The sequence below is a fragment of the Cnephaeus nilssonii genome (genome assembly GCF_951640355.1).
Source record: "Cnephaeus nilssonii genome assembly, chromosome: 4".
NCBI classification, from domain to species: Eukaryota; Metazoa; Chordata; class Mammalia; order Chiroptera; family Vespertilionidae; genus Cnephaeus; species Cnephaeus nilssonii.
This window is the reverse complement of record NC_137075.1, coordinates 60549337-60572261: the sequence shown is the minus strand read 5'-3', so window position 1 is coordinate 60572261 and position 22925 is coordinate 60549337. Positions and strand designations below refer to the sequence as shown.

The 22925-nt window shown below is 38.7% G+C and overlaps 1 protein-coding gene across 3 annotated transcripts in view; it reads left to right on the top strand.

Moving 5' to 3' along the window:
• Positions 1–21249, top strand: part of RORA (RAR related orphan receptor A) — a 711378-nt gene extending 690129 nt beyond the window's left edge. For all 3 annotated transcript variants that reach the window (XM_079768378.1, XM_079768379.1, XM_079768380.1), the window contains 8 exons: positions 1056–1197; positions 3723–4118; positions 10250–10371; positions 11952–12084; positions 12969–13076; positions 14457–14567; positions 15481–15593; positions 16817–21249. In XM_079768378.1, the coding sequence (XP_079624504.1) occupies positions 1056–1197; positions 3723–4118; positions 10250–10371; positions 11952–12084; positions 12969–13076; positions 14457–14567; positions 15481–15593; positions 16817–16981 (1290 nt within the window). In that variant the 3' untranslated portion in view covers positions 16982–21249. The remainder of the gene's footprint in view (positions 1–1055; positions 1198–3722; positions 4119–10249; positions 10372–11951; positions 12085–12968; positions 13077–14456; positions 14568–15480; positions 15594–16816) is intronic.
• Positions 21250–22925: the final 1676 nt, after the last annotated feature.

The window sequence follows — 22925 nt, the reverse complement described above, 5'->3', positions numbered from 1 at the left end:
TCTGGTCCCTTCTCTTTCTTCAGGGCACTGCAAACCCACTGAGAGATAACAATAAAAAGATAACCCCAAACCACCCATATCATTGGATATTAAAAAAATGGGCTTCTAAATAACATGGATTAAAGAAGAATTCTATTGAAAATTAAGGCATATTTTCAATGGAATGATAATGAAAATACTACATGGCAGAACTTGTGGGTTGCTACTAAAACATAGCTAAAAGGAAACCTTGCAGCTTTTAAGAATAAATACTGAAAATTAATGAGCTATTAAGGATCCAACTCAAGACGTTAGCAAAAATGAGTGAGTGAATGAATGAATGAATGAAATCCTTGAAGTCAGCAGTTCCCTACACGTTTTTGTGCACCCTCTCAGCTCCAACACAGTGCTTAACAAATAAGTGGAACTTGATGAACATCAGATTGGATTTGTTAAATCGTAAAGGTCATGATACTGAACATGTGGTATTTTCAAATTGTCAGGGTTGAGTATTCCCAATCTGATTGATCTGCCAAAATAATCCGTCCAAGCATCTTTAACTTCTTGGGCCAGTAGATTCTGACTTGGGGAATGCAAGACACATAAAGGGTGGTGAATTTCAGTGGGTTAGTAGAGATTACCACCCTGTAGGAGGATTGCAGCTTCCCTGGGTTACAATAAGGGTGCATTTTCCCTATCTCTGGACATCCAGAGAAGTGTTTTGTGTTTATTCTACTAAAATATATATAGGAGATAAAGGTTAAATAAAAGTCTTTGTACTGTTACATCAACACATTGCTTTGACCATCAGAAGCCAGGAACAGGGCCTGGCAACCATCTGCTGGAGTTCAAGAAAGTTTTGCCTGTGTAAGGGACCGAGGATTGGACTCCGGGGATCAATTTTACTCAAGGAAAAAGAAGTGACTTTAATTTCATTAATGGCCTCCTGGATGGTTCCGCTACAAGTTTAATTCTCATTAAATATTAATGCCGCTCAGTTTCTTAGTATACTGCCTTTAGTATCATACAGCTCAAACTGACACTAACCTGTTTTATATTTTATAACTGAATCACAGGGCTTTTTCAGGAGAAGTCAGCAAAGCAATGCCACCTACTCCTGTCCTCGTCAGAAGAACTGTTTGATTGATCGAACCAGTAGAAACCGCTGCCAACACTGTCGATTACAGAAATGCCTTGCTGTAGGGATGTCTCGAGATGGTGAGCACTCAGCTTGCATTGTAGGGTGGTGACATGGGGTTATGAAAGTGCCTTCCAAAACCAGGACCCAGATCTGCCAAAATATGCCCTCCCGCCCCTGGCAGTTTTGTGGGTTTCACGGCAGTTACTTCCTCCTCCATAATCCATCCGAGGCAGCTGGCTGGCTGATGGCATGGTGTTTGGAAAGTGTGTGGTCAGAATACCTTGGGATTTTTTTATGTTTAAGATTTTACAGGTGGATGAATTGATCTAAGGTTAGTGTCATCTGAGAGCCTTAATAATATACCTCCTACAGGCATTTTCCCCAGAAGGAAACACAGGTGAGAGCTAATTGTTACATGCTGTACACTAGTGAATTTATTGGTCTTTGGGTTGAATTGGCTTTTATGCTAACTGCATATTTTGAGTCACATGCCAAAATCAAATATTTGTACATGCAGAATGTGTGAAAATAGTGCAAAATGTGGCTCGATGACAAATGTTCTTTTCATTAAAAGAAGCTATTTTAAGAAATAGAGACCATCTACCACTCAGTTACAGAACATTTCAAGATCTTCCTGGAAAACTATCTTAAGTGCACTGAATAATCAACACCAGATTTCAAGGCAGTTATTCTTATATAAGGAAACTGGGCAGAAAGTACAGCGGGTACATTTTTCAGGACTTTTCCGAGTATACTGGCTGGCTCTCTTAAGAGATCCTTTTGAAGGACACGTCTCTTCCAGCCTGTGGAAAAGTACTTCAGGATGCTGGGCAGGCCTTCTGAAAGCCTGTCTTCCCAAAATCAGATGTTTTGGGGGCCTATTGACCTGCCTAGGCACAAGTGGTGATGACCTCCCATAGTGGGGCACAGGGTAGTCTCTTAGAATATATATAAACAAAAACTAACTTTTTGCCATCAGAATATGCACGTCACAGAACTTACACTGCATTCTCAGAAACTCCTGAGTGGTAGGCAGCTCTGCAGATTTCATCCTCAAAGTTGGGCTCATCTCTTATGAACTTGTAAGTTAAAAACACAAGCTGTGTGTGCATTTTCTCAGTAGCTGATCTTTTCATTTCACCTACAGGATGGTGTGATTACTGTTGTTAATATCCAGGCAGATGTTAAAACACCGTTCAGAGTCACACAGAACAAGTTTCACCTATGGATATCAATCCCCTTGGGTGTTCTAGAACACAGATTCTTCCACACAGAGATAAAATGCCTTCGGTGTGCCTCCTGGAGGTTTTGTATAGAAGTGACAGTGCATGTTGTTGTGGGCTTAGAGTGAATTTGAGGGCTTATACAAATTTAGGTCTGACATTCAGAGCCCACATCAGCCTACATGCTATCTAACCAGCCCCACCCAAGTTTGTTTCTTCAGTCCTAGAATGCAGAGATTGACCAGTATCAAGCTCACTCGTTTCCTCTCTGCAAAAGGACAGTGGGTGTTCTCCTTGGTAGAAAAAGAATCCAGCAGGTGGTGGCCCTGGTTCCCAACTTCATATCCATTTATCCTGCCTCTTTCCCATAGACTCACAGAATTATGATGATGATGGTCAAGTAGTTGAATTCACCCACCCCATCAAGTATAAATTTAACCACAATCAATTAGGACATCTTAGTCCCTCCTGCAGAGGCTTAATCCACATAGGCAGGGTTGAGCTGAAAAATAAATGGGTTAGTGGGAGAGCTCAGACCCGGAAATCATAGGGTTTTTCCCCTCAGATATATAGGTGTATCAGGAGAAATCATTTGGGATTCTGAATGATCTGGAGAGTTATTACAGTAATTGCTCCACTTTAAATAGGGAACCTCCCAAGGAGAAGTGTTGCAAACACAAATTTGTCTGACAGGGAGGGATCTTACACAGTGTTTGCCCTTCCCAGAATTGATACTCGTTTTACTTGAGGCAAAATAAGAACAGTAGAAAGTGTCATGTAAATGTGGGTGCAAGCATTTACAAGGGCCACCATGACCCAGCGTAGGGGAGCAGCTTCTTCAGTAGACTCAGAGATGTGATTCAGGGAATTGCAAAGGCCTCCTCCAGTCTGTTTAGGTCTCAGTGAAGCCCCAGGTTCAGCTGTTTGATCGGGAAGAAACTCATTTGAGTGTTCAGAATAGTGGGATGAATGAAAATGGAAGACTGACTGCTTGTGCCTCGATGTACCTCTGAGTCTGTGCATTAATCTGAACACCATGAAGAGAAAGAGATGGTCCAGCCCAGCCACGTGAGTGGGGAGCGAACAAACCCACTCAGTCACATACCAGTGGCTCCCACTGAGCACAGGGCCTTATGACAGCAGGAAACCATGGGTGGTCATTGCCCCAGGTCTCTCCTACCTACTCGTCCTTCATTCCTCTGGGATGTGTCTTTGCCGTTGTGGGTGTGAGGTGGGACTGTTGGATCACATCCTGATTTTGTGGTTATGTGGGTTCTGATTGAGATTGTCTGAGACTTCAACGGAACCCCTAAAGCATGCCAGAGAGCAGAGTGAAGAAAAGCACATTGTGTATGGTGTGGTTGGCTTGTGTCTTCCAGCTGTAAAATTTGGCCGCATGTCGAAGAAGCAGAGAGACAGCTTGTACGCAGAAGTGCAGAAACACCGGATGCAGCAGCAGCAGCGCGACCACCAGCAGCAGCCTGGAGAGGCCGAGCCGCTGACTCCAACCTACAACATCTCGGCCAACGGGCTGACGGAACTACACGACGACCTCAGCAACTACATCGACGGGCACACCCCCGAGGGGAGCAAGGCAGACTCTGCCGTCAGCAGCTTCTACCTGGACATACAGCCTTCCCCGGACCAGTCAGGTCTTGATATCAATGGAATCAAACCAGAACCAATATGTGACTACACACCAGCATCAGGCTTCTTTCCCTACTGTTCCTTCACCAATGGAGAGACTTCTCCGACTGTGTCCATGGCAGAACTAGGTAATGGCTTCCGTGTTTCTATTGGGATGCGCTACTTATGCCCTATGAAGTAAATAGGATATGCCTGGCTTTCCTCTAGTGAGTTATGTTATCAAAATGATGGAGCTAGAAGGGAAATTCACCTTTACCCTTTGGACCACTTCATAAGCCCACCTGCCCCCTTGCTTTTGACCATCCACTGTTCCATTATATATGCAAGAGAACCATTGACCACTTAGCTTCAGAGATGGGTCGACATGAACTTAAAGCAGTCTTAAAATGCCACAGAAAACTGGTAAGTTCAGGGAATGGCCCCGTTAACTTCATTAGTTATTTACTTACTTATATTCCAGGTATTGCTTTATACCTGAAGTCATAAAAATGGCAGTCCACAAACAGAATCTGGCCCATAATATATTCTTGGATTAGTACAGAGTTTTAAATTTTTGAATCAGTTGCCAAAATGTAAAAACTGGTCCACATAAAAATTCCACATAAAATTTCAGATTGTCAGCTTCTTATGGGAGGGAAAAAATGACCTAGGTATAAGGGACCAGCAACAATTAAGTGGCATCAGTTACGGGCTAACACCTTTAGATGGGCCGGCCCCACTCCCCCCATCTGTGTGATTGCCCATGCCTGCAAGTTTTGCAATCCTGGTGTATGCTATTAATATTAAAGGGAAATTGGCTTCTTTATTTGCCAGAATGTTTTGATGATGGATATTGGTGACAAAACTGATGTATTTTATAGAAGACTCACCATATCAAAAACAAAACAAACAAACCAAAAAAAAAACACACACAACAGAACAAAAAAAAAAATATCCTGTCAATTTCTTATTCCTGTGACATTTTTGCTTCTTGGGTGATGTGACCTAGAAATGTTAATAACACCGACAATGAAAAACTTTCCATTTCAAGGAGGCTGTGTTAGCATCCTCTGTTATATTTAATCGATTTTTAAGGACAGCACTGTTGTCAGAGGAACTTGGATAAGAACCTTGGCGGTTTTAGAATTTGATCTGTCCCTCCCCATGACTCCTCACACAAGGTTATAATCCTTTGGGATCTTTCAATTAGTTGCTGTGGCGATGGCTAAGTTAATACGCGGAGAGAATAAAGACTTCAGATGGAAAGGCACCGGCGGGTACTGACTCGAGCACCGAAATCCTCAGTTCACAGGAAGAGCGGCTGTGCTCTTTAGATGGTTTCTCCACCTCTGTACCCCCATAAAACATTTTTAAGTGAAATTTATATTTCCAGTAAAATATTTCTCCAAATAGAACAAATTGAATGTTCTTTACGGTTTTTGCACAAGCGCCTCTTTATGGGTCTAAATTTAAATCCTCAAGAGCAGGGCCATTTTAAGCCTGGTCTGTAACCACTGAGCAGCGTTAAAGGTGGATCGCAGCTCTTTTGATTAACAGAGAAACCTCTGAACTAGAAGCCAAGCTGAGCAGAGGTAGGTTTGATTTTATTTTTTCTTGAACTAGAACAAAAACCTTCCATTTTTGTCATGAAATCTTGGTTGGCTGAGCCTTAAGCAGAACGGTAATGAAAGGGAAATTTTCAGAAATGAATAAGGATTTGATTGAAAGCTGACATGATATCATGAAAAATGACCTACCTCACTTGACCTTGGGTGTGCTTCCACCTTACCATAAACACTAGTGGGTCTGTCCAGTTTGCTTATCAAACGTTCAGCCGTGAAATAAATCCACAGGGCTTAGCAGAAGTGTTTCCTGTGAAGGTGGCACTTTGGCTAAATGTGTACTCATTAGTGCCTGAGTGGGGCCAGGAATGCTAAGCCGATTTCCCCAGCGTCCTCTTCCCCCACAAATCAGTTTCCTCTTCCACCCCTGTCATCTCCCAGTGTAGTCTGGGAGCTCAGTGCCCTCATACTTTCTCCAGGTTCTCCTCAATCAGGGAATTTTTACATGTGTTGTGGCATTTTCCAGGATGAATAAACTTAACTTGTCACTAAGACTAGTCCAAAAGCCAAAACTTAAACAATTTACCTGAAAAGGATATTTTCTATCCCACTTACATGTACAAAATAGTTTGAAGAGCTAAGAGTAGCCTAGAAGTGACCAAAGACACACTGCTGTTCCTTCTTCAAAGCTGTATTTTCTTTTGGGCTTAAGTCCTGCTATCGCGTTAACTAAGACTCTTGACTCCATTTTACGCTAAATTTTGTCATCAGATTTTAAACAAATGAAAACAATTATTCAGTTGGAAAACAAATTGTAAATAAACATATTGGAAGCCCAATTCTTTAAATAATAGTATCCACAATCCATTACTTTTAATGGGAATATGTCTGCATTCATGGCCAGGAAGTGATGTATAATTAGTATCTGAATTACATACTCCAGATAAGCCATCTAGGTTCATTTATAACAAAAAAACTAACTGCAATTGTTACTGTAATCAAAAACTAAAGCCCATGCAAGAGAGACAGTGTACAACCCAGTATAAGTCATGTAAACTCTGCAAGCTATAGTCTCTCTACCTATGGAGTATAAAGACTCTGGAGCTAAACTGTGTGTGTTTAAATAATGGGCCACTTGCCACCTATGACACCTCTGTAAAATGGAGATAACACTAGTACCTTCCTCCTAGGGTTGTTACAAATATTATATAAGAAAAAATATATATATATACATTCTGAATATATATTATAAGGGTGGCACATAGTAAATGCTATGTAAGTGTTAATTATCATCACTATTCATGTTATTATCTGTAAACTGAAGAGAGTTTGGACCAGATGATGTCTAAAGTTCCTTCCCACTGAGAAAATCTGTGACTAACTGAGAAGTCAGGATTTTCCATCTGAAGTATCTAGACCTTGGCCGTGTTGATGAAACTATCCTGATTGAGGAAGTGAACTGATTTGCCCATCACAGCGTGAGTTATCCTCTGAACTCAGACCAGAAACCAGGTCTCCTAACTCCTAGATCCAAGTGTTTCATTATTCCAGGCTGTTTCGCTGAGAGACCACACTAACTTGTGGACTTTTACTCAGTCTGACATGTTCTCCTTTGCAGAAATGGAGATTTAAAAACAGCAAAGTGTCTAAGATCTTACACTTGCTGAATCCACTCGTGAATCAGGAGTCAAAGGCAGTTAGTTGGTGAGCAGTTGGCAAGAAAGCAGCCACTGCCCTCTACTGGTTAGTCACACACATTGTATCATTCACTTCCACTTCGGAAAGCTGGACCCACACAGGTAGGGGTGAGTGGGAACGATTTTTAGGATGAAGTGAAATAACAACATGCTGACCATATTAACTGGGAAAAAAACATGATCTGGAAGAGAACACTAAGATCTTCTTCCCTTCATTTTCCACACAGGATCCTCCTGTTTCTCTGTGAACAGTTCATTTTTTTCATATCTGCAAAACTTGGTTTACATTCTGGAATCTGTCTTCTCTAGTGACACTCTTTCTATGGGAGATAGTTCACAGACTTATTTACACACTGCTCGTTTCTGACTTCCCATTATTTTTGTCTTTATTCTCCTCTTTACAGACGTCATTAATTCTAAGACACATGATTTACTGGCTTCTCCCTCTTCCTCTCAGCTTCTCTGTGTCTTTCCTTTAAATTCTTTTCTTTTGTTTGTGTTCTATTTTTATGATATTGACTTGTATTGTTTTGTTGCTGTGTGTTGTGAATAGGGCCATTAAGATTTATTGTTCCAGTGTCTCTAAAGCAAGCATGTTAAACTCAAAGGCTAACATGGGCCAAATAAACAAGGTTTAAGTTTATGTGGGCTGCAAAAGCTTCAATTTTCACAGAAACATAGGTTTATTTTGATAGAGACATGCTGAATACAAAGGGCTGAAATAAATGAGTAATCGTTAACATAAAATAATAGAATTTAATAAAAATTAATATTTTTCTTGAACATTAACTTACCAGATACTGATTAACTGCACAAATTAATAAGCGTAACGCAAATAAACCTATTTTTCTTGTTCTCCAAAAGCTAAATGTTTCCTGTTGTGCACACCAAACAAGTCAGTCCAAGACTAATGACGTGGCCATCGGCTGCTAAAATATTCGCTGCTTGTATTAGTGGAGAGAAATGGGGCACCTACGAGTAAGGGAAATGAATGCAACCCGATTATAGTAATCAGTCATTAGCGAACGTTGTAGTTTGTTATTAATAATTATTTGTAACAGGATATTGTAAAAATTAAGTTATGAAATTTTTATTAAAATGTTTCTTACATACCATTATATTGGCTGGGCCGTAAAAATATTCGTTGTGGGCCGCGAGTTTTACATGCTTGCTCTAATTTCAGGCTTCATGGAGGTTAGCCTGCTCTGTTTTCCTGCAAACAAATCTGATTCTGTTTTGACAAAAAGCAGCAACAAATTCCCAGATAAATAGTCTTACTACTCTTACCCAGTTTGCATTGAACACCATTATTTCAAATGGCTTTCCTATTCAATATTCAAGGCCCTGAGAGGGGGATTCCTTTTTGGTATGGTTCATATTCACAGAATCTTACGAATTTTTCTTTTAAAACTTTCCACTATCCTTCCCTTCCATATCAATGATTACCAGCCTGCTTCCAGCTCTTAGTCCCTCACATCTAGTTCCAGCAGCCTTCTCTGCTGCCCGCATCTTTTCCATCCTCCAACCCAGTCACGGAACTGCTGGTTCTGTTTTCCCGGGTGCTGTGTTCAGTACCTCTGCTCCTGGAGAACCCTGTGGACTCCTTTTGTTTTATCAAGTCCAGACTCAATCCTAACATTCAAGATCCTTCAGGATTTGGACTCTTCCCTTCTCACATTTCTATTTTGACTCTATCACTTTATCACATCTTCCTGTCCTATAAGTGCTTTGTTGGTTCCTTCATCTGCCCTCCCTCGAATGTGGAACTGGCCTGCCTACCCCTCACACCACTGGCCTCCACCTACCAAATCCTACCCATCCTTCAGGCTCCAACTCAAATGCCCCTCTTCTGCTGCCGAGAAGCACCCACTAATTTCCCTAAGCCAAACATTCACCTCTCCCTTCCCTGACAGTATCTATTATCATTTTTTCTTTCTGTTCTGATATGATTCAACCTTATTTTTTAAAATATGTTTTTATTGATGTCAGAGGGAGGAAGGGAGAGAGAAACATCAATGATGAGAATTATTGATTGGCTGCTTCCTGCATGCCCCCAACAACCTAGGCATGTGCTCTGACTGGGAATCGAATCATGATCTCCTGGTTCCTGGGTCGATGCTCAACCACTGAGCCACACCGGCTGGGCTCAACTTTATACTTTATTATCTCATGCCTTGAATTGTCCTTTCAGCATGTCCATATATGCTCACCACATTATAAATTCCTAGAGAAACTTTTTTGGCATCTATTTCTTATAGTATCTTCCAAGTCCCTATATTCTAGTATAATAAGAACTAATGTTAGCTAGCACTCACTTTGTAACTCTTCCTAAATGCTCAACTCATTTAATTCTCACAGAAGCCCTATGGAATAGATACTACCTTCCTCATTTTACAGTTAAGGAAACCAAAACACGGAGAGGTTAAGTAACTTACCCAAGATCACACAGCTAGTAAGTAGCAGGGCTGAGGTTCAAACTCAGTTATTCTGGTTCCAGAGTCTATCTCTTAACCACTGAACTATGTATAGTGACATAGTAGGCCCTTGGTAATGCTTGGTCTGCTATTTGCAGGAAAGCACTAAAGAAATGTATTGCTGTTGTCATAAAAGAGTACCACTTCCTAATTTTTCAAGAGTAAAACTTAGGTCAGTGTATATGGCAGGTGTGTCCTTATAAAAATGCCAAGAAGAGGCTGTGCCCATCATTTCCCACACCTGTCTAGGTCAATATTTGTTCATTCCAAGACATTGGTAGGAAGGCATGGAAGAAGGTCAAGGTCAGGAGTGTCTTTGAAGTCACCAAGATTTATTGCTAACTGTTGGCTTTGCCTGCCCTTCATCCTCATGTTCCAGAAAACAGAATAGTTCCAAATTGCTTGTTTAAGTGCATAAAGATCGTAAAACTGAATCAGTGTGATGCTTTCTATTTGTTACTTTTTAAAGCATATATTAAGCAGGGGAAAACACCGATTACCCAAAGAGCCCGGCTTTTCATGTCGTGATCTCCTGTTTTCTGCTTAGAACACCTTGCACAGAATATATCTAAATCCCATCTGGAAACTTGCCAATACTTGAGAGAAGAGCTCCAGCAGATAACGTGGCAGACCTTTCTGCAGGAGGAGATTGAGAACTATCAGAACAAGGTATACTCTGGAGAATTTACCAAGGGTGGAGGGAAAGTGGGAGGGGTTTTCCTGCAGGGGATTTGCTCAAGGCTACCAAGGGCCAAAGAATGAATGCCTTACATCAGATAACAGATTTCTGTGTAAAACTCTTGCTTCCAGAGCTGATTATGTACTTGAGGCATTGTCTTCTTACTGAGATGCCATGCAAAATTTCAGCAGTAGCAAACAAATTCTATTGTCCCTATAACTGTACACACATCTCCTACCATTTGTCAACAGGGCACTAAATTAAGCAGTTTCCAGAAATCTAAATGAATTGGGATTTGTCCCACTATCATGATAGAATGTTGATTCAAGATCAGGAAGTTCATGTAAAATACGTAATCTTAGCCTCATGTTCCAAGAGTCTAAGAAGAAGGAGTTTAGAGAGTATGTACACAGAAAGGTTTGGAATCCATGATTGTCACTCCAGTCTGAACCTGACAGTGTGAGGCCGACAAGTGTTGCTACTTGACTTTTTTCTATAAAACAGTGTGATCAACAAGCCACCAAAATGGGAGGGCAGGGCTGGAGAAGGGAACTTTCAATTATTTATTCTCCCTGTGGGTAAAGAAAATGCTGTGTTTTCCCCTGATATAGAAATTCAGACTTAGGAAGGACCATAGAGAGTATCTAGGCTAATGCTGCCCTTCGTTTTACATAGGAGGACACTAATTTCCATTGGCATATGGTTAGAGAATGCAAACACCAGGACTAGACCAGGACTCCAGCTCCTAATTCAGTGTTTCTTCCACCCCATCATATTGGTGGAAACAGTCTTAAACTAAGGTTGGGGGGTTAACCTGAAACACCACTGATTCAGGTTATCCTGTCACTAAATGGGAGAGTGGGTATATAAAAAGAATTAAACAGGACAGGTTGGGGAATAGCAGCACCCCCTTTGTTTGCCTTTGATATAGCAGGTAACACCAGCAGCCAAAGGGGAGTTCTGAGGGAAGCAGGAAAGCAGTAAGAAGCAGCAAAGTGTCTGGAATGGGAGTCAGAGTCAGAGATGCTAGGATGTGAATCCCAGCTCCGATACCTATTCACTGTGAAATCTCCCTGAGCATCTGTGCCCATTTATGGAAAATGGGAAGATGCTCTTGTGAAAATGAAATAAGACAAGGGTGTCATAAAGCACCTAGCTCATAACAAGTACACAATACATGTAACTGACTCCCCCCATTGTCCCCTTCCCCCAGTAAAATGGTGTTAAATTCCCCAAGGCAGAAGAATTGCTTAAAAGAAGATCCTGCTTTGCTATTCTCCGCAGCTCAGGGTTAAAGCAGTGACATGTATTTTCATCTTCTGCTACATACATGCTCATAATATCTTCCCCGGTCCCTTTGCCACCAAGGTGGTAAAAGAGGAATTGAAGGAGATGAGAAGGGACTTGGAAGCAATCGTTATGTCAAATAACTGGCCAACTGTTTATTTTTAAACCTCTAGCCTTTTTGAATCCATTTCCAAGGAAGGATTTTACAAAAGAGGAATAGTTAAACTCATTGAGCCAAGGATGTGGGTAACCGTGTAGGCTAACCTGTCTCCCTCTTTAACAGCAGCGGGAGGTGATGTGGCAGTTGTGTGCCATCAAAATCACAGAAGCTATACAGTACGTGGTGGAGTTTGCCAAACGCATCGATGGATTTATGGAACTGTGTCAAAACGATCAAATTGTGCTTCTCAAAGCAGGTATGTGCTTTGCAAGTGAATTTTGAGATCTCTTCCTAACCTGCTTTCACCTGCCTATTAAAGAAATGCTTGGTAAGGAAGGTGTCGGGAACAGTTTTTCTCCGATGATAATAGCTTAGGTTTCTCTTAGCAGAGACTGAGTTCTTCTGAAAGGTTTTGGAGCTATTGGCAGGAAACATTCCCTCCATAGTCTTCTCCTCTGAGTAGAAAGATTAATTGAAGAACTCCTGCATTCCCTAATTTTACCATCACCTGTGTTTTGTTTTACGCTTCAGGTTCTCAGAGGTTCCAATAAGTTGTTAGGAAAAAGACTCGAACCTCAGAGAGAGCCATGATTTTTTTTTTTTTTGCTTGTTTGTTTTTTACGTTTTTTAATTGATTTTAAAGAAGGAGAAGGGGGAAGAGAGAGAGAGAGAGAGAGAGAGAGAGAGAGAGAGAGAGAGAGAGAGAGAGAGATTTTGTTGTTCCACTTATTTATGCATTCATTGGTTGATTCTTGTATGTGTCCAGACCGGGATGGAACCTGCAACCTTGGCAGATGGGGACAATGCTCTAACCAACTGAACAACCCGGCCAGGGCTTTTTGTTTGTTTTAATAAATATGAATAAATGTTTGATTATCAACTCTGAAACTTCTTACTGCAAGACAGAAGAGTGGCAAAGCAAAGAAGTAATTTGTAAATCACTCCTCTCTTCAGGGAAGCAGGCCTTGGCTTCAACACAGGTGTTTAGTTAACACTAGTGAACTTTGCCCGTTTAGACAGAGAGGGAATGTGACTGAGAGCCCACTGGCTACACAACCCCCAGGGCGCTGACTACATCAGTGCCTTTGAAATAAATTCGCCAAGGTGGACTAACCCAAGCCCTGCTGCCTTTGCTTTTAGGTTCTCTAGAGGTGGTGTTCATCAGAATGTGCCGTGCCTTTGACTCTCAGAACAACACCGTGTACTTTGATGGGAAATATGCTAGCCCTGATGTCTTCAAATCCTTAGGTAAGGAAATCTCTGGCTGTTTGTCTTCAAATCAGAGTTACAGGAACAGGTGGGAGCTGGGTGAAACCTCTTTTTGAACAATATGGAAACTGGTTATTTGGAAACAATAATTAAAGAATTTTATACCTATTTTACTTTATAGCTAGACTCTAGAAAATGCACATGCCTCCGATGCTTTTTGCCTATAGTACCTGTAAAGATCTAATGTTTCATTTTATCTAGTTGGTAACTGAAGACATTTCTATGACATATCCATTCAGTGTCCTTCCAGATTTTAAGATCCAGATAAGCAAGGGGCATATTATTTAGATAAATTAGAGGATGTGATCTGATACATCAAATCAAGCAAAGAGCTCAAAGTCTGCCCTCAGGTAATTTTTAATGAGAATTAAATGTAGATCTCAGAGAAATAAGGTATTACTGAAATAAAGTGAAACTGACATACACTTTATAAACAATTTATATTGGATTTTTATAATTTAAATAAAGTGGGTTATAGTTATTAAGAATGGGATAGTATCCAAGATAGCTTATGTGAATTTAAAAACACCAAAATGACAGAAGGGGTGTATAGCCTGTTTCCATTTAAAATACAGGGTGGTAAAAGTAGGTTTACAGTTGTGAGTACGTGAAACAGTTTTTTCTTGTAATATTATTAATTATTGTATTATTTTCCATATAATAATGTGTGTGTGTGTGTGTGTGTGTGTGTGTGTGTGTGTAAATATAATATGCAAATCTGAAAAAATAGACACCAAACTTAACCAGTCTTTGGGGAATGGATCATTTTTTTATAGGACTTGCACATTCTATATTTTCAGTTCTGTACCAGTTACAATGATTTTACCACTATAATATGTCATTTGTTAGTATTTAGAGGAAATAGAGACAAACATCAAAATGAGAGGTTTTCACATTTCAGTAAGATTGTAGCTGTTAAACTCTGTTGGTTAAGAGTGTGAGCTCTGAAGTCAAGCACCCTGACTTAGAACCTCAGGATGTTACTTCCTATCTGTATACCCTTAGGTACATCACTTTCCTCTCCAACTTTGATTTTTTCACCTCTAAAATGGGGATAATAAATACGTCCTTAATAGGGCTGCTGTGAAATAGCAGGAAACCCGAAGAAATTTCTTTGAGCAGTACCTAACATAGGAATCACTCAGCACAGGTTTACTCTCATTAGTTTGAATGATGATATAATGATGGTGATGGTAGGGATGGTGGTAGTGATGATGATGTTGGCTAAACAGATGTTTCTTCTAAGATTTCAAACTCTTAAAACTGTAGAAATGTTATCACTATCCCTCTTTACCTTCTTCCATATTTTTCTCCTAGGATAACCAAAATCCTAAACTCTCTGTATTTTAATGTTGGCAGGTTGTGAAGACTTTATTAGCTTTGTATTTGAATTTGGAAAGAGTTTATGTTCTATGCACCTGACGGAAGATGAAATTGCATTATTTTCTGCATTTGTACTGATGTCAGCAGGTAACATAACCAAATAAAAATAAAATGGTTTAAAAATTGTCCAGGTAAAGACTTTTTACAAGGTCCATAACTTTTAGAATATTCGGGAGGCTGCTAAGAGAGGCTGCCTCACTTATTAAGTCTATTTTTAATTTTTTCAAATAACAACCTTCCCACACACTCACATACATCTGCCTTTTAAGAAGACTCATGCCATTCTGATAAAATCTTAAGAAACGAGAATTGAGTAAAACCCAGTCCACAATTAACCTCCTGACACCAAGAGAAATGGTATGGTGGAGTCGGGTTGCCCTTCTTAGTACCAGTCTCTAAGATAACTTCCAACTTTTTCCTGAAATCCACTTGGATGTCATCTACAAGTTTATGTGCCTTTAATCCATGTTTTCACCCTTCTCCAGCACTGCCTCTTGGAGATCATCAGTTTACTGTCTTCTAATTCTTGGAATTCTTACACATAAAAAAAAATTCATCTTAAATTATCAACTTTTAAGTCATATGGAATTCTATTGACAGTTTTAGTTGTCTTATATTGTCAGGTTGTCTCCATAATTGCCAGAAAGGCTAGCAGAATTGCTATGAATATTTCATTCAGAAATGTTATTCTCAGAAAGACTTGAAGGGCCATAGTGATTCCTTGTACTTGCATATGTATGACCTTAGATTTAAATTGCTATCCTTTTTGGAAGGGGAGGGCCCTCCCTTCCTTTAAGTACCAGTAAGAATGGAAGTGTTTCATACCCTTTATACCTGTCATAGATCAGTTTTCCACTCCCTTAGGAATATACAGTGAAACTGGCCTGCTAGTCTCTAACTCTGCTTTGTGGTATGATACTCTGGGTCTAAGAGTCAGGAGGAATTGGGTATCTGGCACCATGTTGGAGGAACACTAAGGGATATCATTTCTCATGTTTAGATCGCTCATGGCTGCAGGAAAAGGTAAAAATTGAAAAACTGCAACAGAAAATTCAGCTAGCTCTTCAACACGTCCTACAGAAGAATCACCGAGAAGACGGAATACTAACAAAGGTGAGAACCAACGGTGTCCAGTTGGCATAGCTTGAATTACCCCTCGCCACATACCAAGCGCCCTTGTAGGTCATCTGACCAGCCCCCAAAAGTATCAGTAAGCAACAGGCCACTGAAAGGAATAAATATCTCCATTTCAAAGAAGTTCTGTTGGGCCAAACTTCAGGTTAAATTCTATTTATTATCATTGCTTATAAAGTGCCCTAAAGTGATAGGGAAATAATGTAGTAGAATTTTTTAACAATTAATATATTCTGGAAATCCTCTACCTAGTCCATCAGAGTTGAACACAAAGCAGAGTTAATGTTCTGCATTGGTAGAAATTAGAGAATTTTTGAATGTTGGAAGAGAAAATTATGAAGTACTAAAACAATTAACCAGGATAACCTTATATTCTGATATTAGTTCAATTTCCATTAAATTCATCAGTCATTAACCATAAATGACTTTTGTATTTTCTTCATCCATTTGCCATTACTACCTTGTATTCAAAGCACAAGGTTTCATTTTTGCTAATTATTATCTTTTACAATAAAAGCATAATTAGGATGTCAGTTTAAAATATGCTAATGTTCTTCAGTGCTAGAGCCAGGAGTATATATTTGGTCTTAGAAAAATCAGCCCCTTCTTAGATTATTTTATGTGTTTTATTGTTCCAGAGCAGTGATTGGCAAACTCATTAGTCATTAGTCAACTGAGCCAAATATCAACAATACAACGATTGAAATTTCTTTTGAGAGCCAAATTTTTTAAACTTAAACTTCTTCTAACGCCACTTCTTCAAAATAGACTCGCCCAGGCCATGGTATTTTGTGGAAGAGCCACACTCAAGGGGCCAAAGAGCTGCAGTTTGCCGACCACAGTTCCAGAGGATGATTTGAAAGTGTTTCTTTTTCCTGTTTTTTTTTGTGTGTTTTTTTTCTATTTTCTCCTGATAACTAGGTTAGGTCAGGGAGCGAAAATTAGGGGTTAATTGTTGCTTTGTTTTTGATACTCTTTCTCAAGAAGAAACTCATTGTCATTAGAGTTTAATGTATGCCTGGTATTCTATAATATAACTATATCCTCATTTATTTTTGCCAATCCTCTATTACTAGACATTTAAGTTGCTTTAAGTGTGTTTCGCCATTATAAACAGTGTTGTAAAGATCATCCAGATTCCCTGAATTTTGATTCTCACGTCTGTTCTCCCCTGACAACTTGTCCTTTCTTCCACCTTACAGTTAATATGCAAGGTGTCTACATTAAGAGCCTTATGTGGACGACATACAGAAAAGCTAATGGCATTTAAAGCAATATATCCAGACATTGTGCGACTTCATTTTCCTCCATTATACAAGGAGTTGTTCACTTCAGAATTTGAGCCAGCAATGCAAATTGATGGGTAAATGTATCACCTAAGCACTTCTAGAATGTCTGAAGTACAAACATGAAAAACAAACAAAAAATATTAACCGAGACACTTTATATGGCCCTGCACAGACCTGGAGCGCCAACACACTGCACATCTTTTGGTGATCGGGGTCAGGCAAAGGAGGGGAAACAATGAAAACAAATAAAAGTTGAACTTGTTTTTCTCATGCATATGATTTCCATTATGCCTACAGATATGGACCCTTTTTCTGTCTCGACTTCTTGATCATTGACCTCTGTTTACAACAGAAGGAGGGTACTAAAGTTGGAGGATTTCCTTTTCTTGTAGCTCACTGCCCACAGACTTTCTGCAGAGTCACCAATCTGTTAGTAACAAGAGAGTCCAGCAATAATCGGTGACCGGTGTGCATAGCGGAGGTTGCAGCATTACTTTGCACAACTTGCTCTTTGTCTCATGAAGGAAGTTTTAATTTTTTTTCACCGATTATTGCCAGTTGGCAGGATGGCACGTAAAGGGTCCATAGCACTAGCAACAATAGCATTATAATATATTACAGGGTAAATGGGCATGAAGACTATATATAGCTAAAAGAGATATTGTTTATATATTGTTTTAATTAATATAAAATGTAGTTACTGGTGTAGCTTTTCCTGTTGAATTGATAAGGCACTTTCATTTTGCACCTTTTTCTTTAAATTAAATGCTAGCGTGTTCACTGTCGTGTCGCATGTGCACCAGAAACACAAGTTTAACTGAGAAGGCTTGGAAGGTACGTCGGGAGGTATTTATGCTGCTGTTTACAAAATTACTTTCAAAAGACTGGCTGGTCATATCTAGAAATCACGATGTTGGATTATTATTATTTTACATGTGAATTTGGAATTAGAAACTGAACTCTCCCTAAATTACACCTTGCATTTGGGTAAGTTTAAGGATAGATGTGTTTATGCTTCATACAAAGTTGAATGATTGATTGGTGCTGTGGACTTATACCATCATGCATATTATTTTTTAAAAAGCTTTTTTAAATGCCACCTAAAGGAGGCAGGGGAGGGGAGGCTCGTTTTATACAATTCAGTAGTTATATAGACTCAGCCTCAACTTGGAATTCGTATGCTTTGAGAACAAATCAGTAACCAGAATAGTTTATTGGAACCTAGCTTTGATTATAAGAAGGACCCAAAGATTTATATGTGGAGCAAACACACACACTCCCCACATGAGGACATAAAGCATTTACTCTGTGAAAGTGTATGTTCTTGGTATAATCTAGGAACTGTAAGGGTTGATCTCAGAGTGAACTATTTCTAGACTAGCTGCCTCTAGATGCTATAATTCTAGAACATTGCTCTCCATATTTCATAGACAATGAATGAGAGGGTGAGGGAGGCATACCATGTTGAATTAGCTTCTGTTATTTAAATATTAAATATTTTAAGCCTTTAAAGTGAAGTCAGTGCTAACTGCAAACATGTACTTTTGTATTTATCGTTGCTAGAAAACTGTGGACTGTAATTTATTTCATTAAATATTTAGAAGATTGTTTGGCTTTGGTGTTCAGGTGAGAAATAGTAAGGGTTGTTTTTTTTTTTAATTTCGTGGATTTTAAAAAATAATTCCCAGTGGGGGAAGGGAGAAGGAACTGTCTGACACACAAGTGAGCATATTTTAAAAATAAGTGACCTTTGGGATTGTAGGCATTGAGATGATGATTTCAGTCCCACTCCCGGTAAGAGTCAAACTTCTGGTCTGCCATCAAAGGCCATCTTTGTTCAGTAAAGGGAACACCCTCCCGTCGTGCAAAGGCGGGAGTTTCCAAGAAGCCCTTTATCGTGGAGAAAGTGTCTCCTGGACCCCCCGAGCTCTCCTGACTCTCCTGTGGGGTCTGTGGCTCCTGGTGTCAGGCTAGATGCCAGCGCAGGCTTCCCAGAGCCCTCCACTCTGCTCAGACCTCCGCTGACTTCCTGACTTGCTTCCTGAGGGACTTGGAAAAGGAGAAGGAATTATTCACACGGAAGTGTGTATGAAGCCTAAATGACATCTAACTTTTTTCCCCAAAAAAAATATAGTAAGGGTTTAACCATAAATAGAAGACAAGAGTATTATTTACTTAAATTTCTTACAAGCATATAAAACTTTATGAGTGTTTATATAGAGAGGTTAACTATAAGCATATAGTATTTATATTTGGGCAGGAGGGGTTAAATCAAATTTTTAATTTAAATAAGCATAGTTCCTTTAAAGAGCAATAGTATTTATACTCTGAAAAAAGTATCAAGCTTAGTTCAGTTATTTATTTGTCTTGTGTTTCTCCTTTGGGGAGAAATGGTGTGTTTTTATTTTGGTTTGGTTTTGTTTTCTTTGTTTTTTTGTCGTTCTGATTCACTAAATTTGGGGATGGTTTTATTAAAGTATATTAACTTCTTTTTAACCAAAGCTTTCTGAATATGACCAGCCTCAGGTGCTAGCGCATTAAAGAGCAACTAAACCTAATTCCAGTGTCCATTTATGAAATGAAAAGAGTTCATTGAACTTCTCTAGGGGTGAGAGAGAACATAATGTTGAACTTAAAAGAAATTCTTTTTCCCAGAAAGGATTTTGCATGTACATAATGCAAAAAAAAAAAAAATGATGCTCTAATCACAGTAATAGTCACACCATGGTGACACTGCTTTTAGAGTAAACCAAGATACATTGACACGATGCTGCTACTAGATCTTTGAGAAAGAAAAGCAGGTGTGGACTTTAAGAGCAAAATACTTCTATAGGATAGGAACAGGATAGCAGAAGCATGTTCGGTGACGGGAGGGAACAACTGACTATTATTTGGATCAAAGTTGGGATCTGAAGTTAAACAATAAATTCAGCTGAAAAAATCTGATGTATAGAAAAGAATGTGAAAAACTTTGCATTTTCATTTCCTTCCTTATTATAGAAACACCTGTGTGATGATACAAAATATTTGGTGATACAGAAAATTATTCGTAATAGTTCTTATAAAACTCCCTAAACTTAAATAGTCCTTTGATTATTGGAATCACGTCATTGTCATCACAGCTGCTATAATGCCTTTTATACAGTGTTTTACATCAGCTAAATGAGGCTTTTGTACAAAGTCCCAATATCATCGGTTATAATGGTGTCCAAATGGTTGCATTCTATTGTGAAGAAACTGGCCTTGGTGACAATGAAATCAAAAGTGCAGATGAAAGTGCTTTTTTGGGACAGTTTGCAAATTGTGTTAAAGCTATGGATTTTTTTAAGTGTTCAGCATCCTAATTTACGTTAAAGCTATGGATTTTTATTTTTTTTTAAGTATTCAGCATCCTAATTCACCCTCCCTAACTTAAGGAAAACATGACTTAAGACACTGCTTCTAAGTTTGGTTGTTCTTTATAGTGTGGATACCCAGATGTCTGTGAGCGTATAGGGGTGGGCTGAGGGTCAAGTGAGGAGGGAGTGAGTGTGTGTGTGTGCGTGTGTGTGTGTGTGGTTTTCACGTATGACGTGCGTGTGTCAGACCGCTTCTAGGCTACTACGTGTCAATGGAAAAGAAAATGTATTCAAAATACTTAAATCAAAAAACTAGAAGATGGGAATAAAAAGATTTATTCTATACAAAGCCTTGTCTGGACCACTTTAGAGAGACTTCTATTTTTTTAACCCTTCTATAAATATTTGATGGCACTTGAAATATTCCTGCAATAAAATGTGATTTGTGTAAAGAAAAAAAAAAAGATTTTGTAATGTGAAACAAAGAAAGAAAGTAATGTAATTTTCTAAAAAAAATACAAACAAACAAACTTTGTATTATTTTCTTGATGGAATTTGTCTATCTGTCTTTGGAAAACTTTTTATTTCATTGAATGTGCCATAGTAGAAATATGTGTTTTTAGTTTTAGACTAAGGAATAGCTGTTTGTGTTCCGACATTCCAAAATGCAAAACAACCTAGTAGAATCTTTAATGAAAAGGTTTAAGTAGGATGTAAGCTTCTCTCATCGTTGCTTTTTTGCACATGTTCTTCATTCCTCTCTAGTGCAATATGTACATAGAGCACTCGCGGGTGTACCTTGATCCCTCAGGGAAAAATACATATTTGTACAGTTGTTATTGTTGTTTCTTTTTGTTTTTGGCTAAGGAATGTCGACTGAATCACTTGTTATTGTTGAGGGGCAGCCAGATAATAATCCTAAAGCCACTGTTTCAAACATTGATTGTTTAAATCATGTGTCCTTCCAGTGCTATTAAGATACTAATAATAAAAAGTTATTTTCTGACAGTTCTTTGTGCTGATTGGTGAAAAAAAAAAGGGTAAATAAGCACCTTATGATTGACTTACTGTGAATGACAATCCATCTTGATATCAACAATAGAAAGCCCTATAATTTTGGAGTTGGGGTTAAGAGTCAGAAACAATGTGCTCAGGGATCTTCTAAAACTCTTAAAACAGGGTGGCCAGTACTACTGGGACAAATTGTGTTTTTTATTATTAATAATAATGATAATGCTATCCCTCCAAGGCACAGTGAACTGTGTAGAACTAACTGCGTGTGTGTAAACGTCACTATCATCTCATTTTGTTGAGTTCAAAACGTGTGTTCTTCAGTCTTGTGTACTTAAAAACACTGAATAACTTCCAGAACTGTGGAAAGTTATGCCAGTATGTTCAAAAGATAAATGAACAGGTCATCCACCAACAGAGAGCATCATTCAGAGTACAATCCTGCATACTCCATTTACCATTTCTCAAATAGTTAAAATATTTATGATAAAACTATTTATAGCCTTCTACAATATATTAAAAACTACTTCCAATTCCACATAATATGGATACAAATGTTTAAAACAAATGAGATAAGGGCCCTGCCTATCAGTGGCATGAGAGAGGTAAAAAGTAAAATATGTTTTTTCTAATAGCAGCAAACAACTACTAATTTCACTGTGTTCATCTCTAGAAGCAAACCAAAAAACTCCCTACTTCCACATTTGTAGTTTTTAATCTGTCGAAGTAATACAAGAGATAATGTTTAAAGATAAACAAAACCCACCTGGTAACAATAGCATGAGACAGCTTTTAGGGTCACGTTTTACATTTTTGAAATACAGTTTTGTTCTCGTATTTCAATATATTGCTTTCCATAAAGGCAGTGAACCTCAGGGTAATTGTTGCCTTTGATTCTTCCATTTCACACTTGGAATATACATTCAGATGTTTTTTTAAGACCACACAAGAGTATAATTTGGGAAAACTTTTCATGTTTTTTTGCACATGTTATTTATGTCATTTAGATGAAAAGGAAGCTTTTACTTTGTTTTTGAAAATAAATACCATGGAAATGGGCAGAAATCTCTCTCTCATATATGTATACATATATTCATACATATATATATGAATATATATACACACACATTATTGACATTTTTACATATTCTAGCATTTGATTGCCACTTCTTATAAAGGGATGACCCAACAGAACCCCATAAAAACAACTTTATACAATAGATCAGATTATGTGCCCAGAAAGGCAACTGCAACATTAAATCTTGATCTGTTGCTAATAGTCTACCATACTATCCCTAAACACTAGTATTAGCAAAGAGTTCCACCAGATTTCATTAAAGAGACCTTCCTATGATTGTTTATCCTTAAAAGATGAGAAAGCTAACAAGCAATGGCTTTACAAAGCAATTGGTTTCACTTCTGGATCTGTTTGCTTATTTGTTAGTACAAATGAGATCAGTTTTGTCAGGCTCTCAGAACAGTTTTAAAGATAATCTAAAAGCCTGGTTTCATACTAAGGAAATATCATAGAAGGGGGTGGGGGGGGGGAGATCTTCATGTTTAAACAAACCCTCAGAACTTCAAGCAATAAATACATTCAGTCATTTATTTATTTATTTATAAATGAGTGACAGCATAGTGAATCCTAAGAGAAATGTTTTTTCAGCAGTGAA